Raw genomic sequence first — 5807 nt, forward strand, 5'->3', positions numbered from 1 at the left:
AAAAAAGAAGGGAAGGGAGAAAGGGGGAAAAAAGAAGAGAAGAAAGCACTTTCTCCCACTTTTTCTTCCTTTCTTGGATCACTGCTAGCAACTGGCAATTGGAGAAAGGTGTTTAGGAGTTTTGCTTCAACAGTGAACCATTTCAGGTCTTCGACTTCCCCACTTTCTGGAGTGGTCAAACTGCAGCCTTATTCATTTCAAGCAAGGCATGAAGGGGAGCATAGGGCTAAGTTCAGAGCATGCATTGCCCTGGGCTTATGCTGTAACAGCCACAAGCAATTTCCTTGAAGGTCTTTCTCATCTCCAGACTCCGGAATGCATATATAAGAGGATCAATGACTGAGTTGCACATGATGAGGACCAGGTACGTGTTGAAGTGAGAAGTATAGCAAAGGCAATGTGGGTTGGTGGGGCAAGAAATGATGAGGATAAGATGGAGGAAAAAGGGCGCCCAGCAAATTATGAAGACACCCAACAGAATAGTAATCGTAACAGCCCCTTTCATGCAGGTGCGTTGGTGGTGGTGGACCCCATCCACCGGGAGAGCTGCAATGCGCTTGACATGTAAGCGTGCAAACAGGAACATGTGGATATAAAGCAAGGCCATGAAGAAGAGCATGGTGAAGAACATGGTGATGAGGCAGACGATGACCGTTTTGCTCTCGTAGTAGGCGATGAACATGATGCCGCAAAAGATGCAAGCGATCCAGATGATCCCAATAAGCACCAGAGCCTTCCTTACAGTCATGATGCTGTGATACCGGAGCGCATAGAGGATGGTGATGTACCTGTCAATCGCTATGATCAAGAGATTGCAGATGGAGGCTATCAAAGAGATGCAGATCATGGAGTCGAAAACGTTGTCCATGTTCTGGATGAAGTGATCGTCGATGGTTAAGTAGCCACCGCTCAAGATGGCAATCATGAGGGTTTCCAAGGCATTGGACATTCCCATGAGTATGTCTGCCACAGCCAGGCTACAGAGAAAGAAGTACATGGGGGAGTGCAGGTTGCCATTCTTGATCACTGCAAGGATGACCAGGACGTTCTCAAGAAGGCTGATGATCCCAAGGATCAAAAACACCTCGGCTTTGATGAAGACTTGCTCACAGAAATCATGATCCCCTCTGCTTCCAAAACCCGAACGGTTGACTTCTTCAGTGGCATTGAACCAGACAGGCTGGAACTTCAGAATCCAGGATGCTGTTGTGTTCATCGCGAAGAGCAAAGATTCAGGTTTACATGGGAGGGGGAAAAAAGCCTCTTAAAAGATAAAATCCACCAGAAATCCCACTGTACCTTTTATTTGGATGAGACCGGTTTTGTAAACAAAAGAAAGAAAAAAATAATAATAATAGAAACATTCCTTATTTGATGCAGGCTTCTTCAATCCATCAATCCAAAGAAGTTGGTTCCTTTTGTGCCAGTAGAATCTGAGCAAACAGCAAAATGCAGGAGTTTGAGGAAACGGCAGAAATCTCTTTAAAGAAGAGAAAGGTGGCAATTAAGAACTGTCTTGTGGATTGAATACCACAGGTTTTTGCAATCTGCTACTTTGTCCTGGGATTCCACCCAGTTCAATCAAAAGAGATCTTCTAGCTTCATCGATAAGGATAGAACAGGACAGAAAGATATAGACAGGCAGGCAGGCTGGCTGGCATTGGATTTTATACTTTCATCAATGGAGAGGAAACCCTCCTACTTAATCATCTGTGACTCACAAGGACCACTCAAAAGCAACTTCTGCCTTGACTGATGGTTGGCATCGCAGACTGCATAATCCTCATTGCTCTCCAATTCAACATTATTTAGTGCCCTCTGGAGATCGGAGAGAGAATATGTATACATTTTTTTGTTTTTGTTTTAGGAATCTGTTACACAGAAAAATACCCCCTTTACAATTATAGAATATAAAAGAGGACATGTGGCAAATGTATAATTAACACGTAAGAGATACAGGTCATTGTTGTCAGATGGAAACATTCTGAGAGATTGCCAAATGTTCTAGGTAAACACTGCAGCTGCCTTGATTGCCCAAGCACATTTGAGCAATCACAATAAGGTTGATATTCTATTGATATTCTAAACAAAATTTAAAATGTATCACTTCCTGATACTGTGGATTGTATTTTGTTTAGCCCTGTAATTTTTTTAGCATCATTCTTCCTCTCTGATTTCACCCCCCCCCCAGCTCTCTTGTGCTTTATTTTCATAGATGCATTCAGTCAAGGCCATTTGGCGTATGGGATCTGCCTTAATCATATATTTCCTTGGATACATCACAACTGGCGCTGATTTATGTTGAACTATCTATTATCTGTGGAACGATGGGTCAGGCCCTAGATTTAAAAGAAAAAATCAGATTTGTAGAGAGAGAACAAAATATCCACCTACTGATGTACATAGAACCTATACTTTTGAAAGACATCAGCAAGGCCACTGGTATATTACTGTATTTACTCCAGCATCAAAACATTGAACTCCAACAAGAATATTATTGTAATTAGATTTATTATAGCCACTCACAAAGAAGGATGGTTGGGTGATTTCAGCATCCAATATACTGTATTGAAAACATCTTCAAGTAGCCAAGGTTGGGTAAACATTGTTGCAGAATTCAAAGAATGTGGGTGCGTACGTACTGTATCAGAATGAATGCTATCTTCTCTGTTCCTTCTGTTTCATGGGAACAAACTTTCTTATTTTCATGAAATGTTTAAAGAGTATGTGGCTCCAGCAGGGCCCACCACTGGTTGGCCCCTCTCCTCCCCCCTCCATCCTCATCTGGCTTGAGAAAGTAAGTGTGACGACAGAGGGATGGAGAAGCAGCCAAAGCACAGATGCAGAGAAAAGGGGGGGGGAGAGATAGACATAGAGAGATACAGAAAGAGAGGGGGAGAGAGAGAGATATGTCAAAAGGATTTTGACATAGTCTACGGAGTCTACGGAGAGGGGCGGCATACAAATCCAATAAATAAATAAATAAATAAATAAATTTTGTGGTTCCCTGTGTTTTTTAGCGTACAAGGATAAAAACATTATACAATCAATAAAATTTCATGCATTTAGAACATTCACCCATCAATCATTCATCATAAAACCTTCATCATAATATAAAACATGATCACTTGTCCCCAAGGTTCCTGTAGCTTCAACATAGTGATGGGCTACCAACATTTTTACTACCACACCATGGGCGTGGCTTATGCATTTTGCTTCAACATCTTTCAGTGCAAATTGGATGCTCTGGGGTGGAGCTCCAAATTTTGCTACCGGAACTGCGTTCCTGACCGTTCCCATAGGAGCCCATCACTGCTTCAACACCTTCATCTCTGTTAGTGAGAATTAAATCCACTATGGCTGATCCCCTCGTTCCCTTCTCTACTTTTTGGGAAACAAGTTGTCTGCTAGGTTTGTTAGGAACCTGTGGGATCTTCTACTTGTTGCAGAGTTTCTCTCCCAGTTGATGTCAGGGTAGTTAAAATCCCCCATTACTATAGAGATGTGCTTCCTACATACCTGTTATCTGACTAGCAAAAAATCCATCTACTTCCTCTATTGGGTTGGGTGGCATATAGTATAGACCAGTGATTTTCAACCTTTTTTGAGCCGCGGCACATTTTTTACATTTACAAAATCCTGGGGCACACCACCAACCAAAATGACACAAAATGACAATCTAAGACAGTACATATTATCCCCCCATTGTGTGAGGGCTGGGGTTTTTTTCTCTCTTATTCTTTCCAAAAACAGGTGAGGGCAGGGGTTTTTTCCACTCTTATTCTTTGGGTGCTTTTTATCATATGCTTTAAATCAAGAGTCACTTCTCTGTATCTTTTGTTTCTCTCTCTTCTCTCTCACTCTGCCTCAATCATTTTCTCCTTTCTCTTTTTTTCTCCCTTTTTTTCTCTCATTTCTCTCTCTCTCCCCCTTCCTCTCCTTCTCTCTCTCTCTCTTTCTCTCTCTTTCTCGCTTCCTTTCTTTCTCGCTCCCCCTCTATTTTCTCTCTCTCTCTTTCTTTCTCTCTCTCACTCTCTTTCTCTTGCTTTCTTTCTCTTTCTCTCTTTCTCTTTCTCTTTCTTTTTCTTTCTTTCTCTTTCTCTCTTTCTCTCTCCCCTCTCGCGGCACACCTGACCATGTTCCGTGGCACACTAGTGTGCCACGGCACACTGGTTGAAAAACACTGGTATAGACTTATGGCAATGCCTCCCCCCCCTTTAATATTGATCCAAATGCATTCAAGATAAATTTCATTATTATTGTGCTCTGTAGATATGTGGATATTTCTTACATATGGTGCAACTCCACCTCTTTTCATTTGGTCTATTTCTTTTAAATAATTGAAATCCCTCTAGGTGTATATTCCATTTGTCAGTTTCATCCCACCGAGTTTCTGTAATGGCAACTATATCATATCTTCCCTCGTATACTTGAATTTCTGATTCACCCTGTTTATTCCTCATATTCTGTGCATTAGTGTATAGACATTTAGGACCATTTTGATTGACCCTTTTTTTACTGTCTACATAAGTTGTGTTGTGCCCAACTGACCCCACTTTCTTGCTGCCTGTTTGATTAGTACACATGGTACAGCACTCACTATTAAACACTACTTGGATTTGTTTAACAGCAGGGCTGATAATCTTATCTGTACATACAGATGCACTGATAATCCTATTAATTTTGATTGCTGGTGACAGAAATGTTCTGTATCAATCTGTCCCGCTGTTCAGTTTAAATATTTAGCCAGGAAACCTATGAATTTAATACTGAATAACTTGGTCCCTTTCTTTGATGGATGCAAGCTAACTCTTTTGTATAGTTTTTCATTGGATCATCTGCAGACATCATGACTAATAAAACCAAAGGCTCTTTCACACCACTCCTTTAGCCACATATTAAATCCTGCTACACGATGGCTTTTTCTTTTTTGTTCCTTATAAAATGTTAAAACCTCTGAAAAAATAAGCCTAAAACGTATACTACTAAATTCATACCCCAAGCTGTGGAAGTCATTCTGCATAGAAAGTACAGTGGTACCTCTACTTACGAACTTAATTCATTCCATGACCAGGTTCTTAAGTAGAAAAGTTTGTAAGAAGAAACAATTTTTCCCATAGGAATCAATGTAAAAGCAAATAATGCTTGCGATTGGGGAAACCACAGGGGTGGTGGTGGAGGCCCTGTTTCCTCCCAGGAAATTCCTAGAAAGGCCCCACAGAGGCTTTTCCTTGCCTTTTCCGGCCCTGTTTCCTACCGGAAATTCCTAGAGAGGCCCAACAGAGGCTTCTCCCCACCCTTTCCAGCCCTGTTTCCTCCCAGGAGATTCTTAGAGAGATCCCACGTAGGCTTCTCCCCGCCTTTTCTGGTTACAGTTTCAGAGGCTCAGGTTTGTAAGTGGCAAATGGTTCTTGAGAACAGGCAAAAACACTCAGTTCTTATCAAGAAAATTTCATAAGTAGAGGTGTTCATAGGTAGAGGTACCACTGTACATCTTTTGGGCAGAGATCACTTTATGCCAAGATATATGATAGCATCAACATCACAGTCCTTACTGCCATTTTTGACTATCTCATTGTGTATTGGACTAACTAACTAACTAACTAACTAACTAACTAACTAACTAACTAAATAAATAAATAAATAAATAAACAAACAAATAAATCTAAAAATATATGCTTCTTGTCTCTGCTGGCAGTAGCACCTGACCACTTTCAAAAAACCCATATCATTTCCTAAATTTACATCCCTTACAATTGAATCACCAACCAGAAGGTGGCTTCTCTTTTTGGATTTAGGACTCTAAT

General features: G+C 41.0%; 1 protein-coding gene across 1 annotated transcript; it reads right to left on the minus strand.

Moving 5' to 3' along the window:
• Nucleotides 1–232: 232 nt before the first annotated feature.
• Nucleotides 233–1216, minus strand: MC3R (melanocortin 3 receptor). The gene has a single exon (XM_070748795.1). The coding sequence runs from the start codon at nt 1214–1216 to the stop codon at nt 233–235; it is 984 nt and encodes a 327-aa protein (XP_070604896.1).
• Nucleotides 1217–5807: the final 4591 nt, after the last annotated feature.

Source organism: Erythrolamprus reginae, chromosome 3 (assembly GCF_031021105.1).
Source record: "Erythrolamprus reginae isolate rEryReg1 chromosome 3, rEryReg1.hap1, whole genome shotgun sequence".
Taxonomy (NCBI): domain Eukaryota; kingdom Metazoa; phylum Chordata; class Lepidosauria; order Squamata; family Dipsadidae; genus Erythrolamprus; species Erythrolamprus reginae.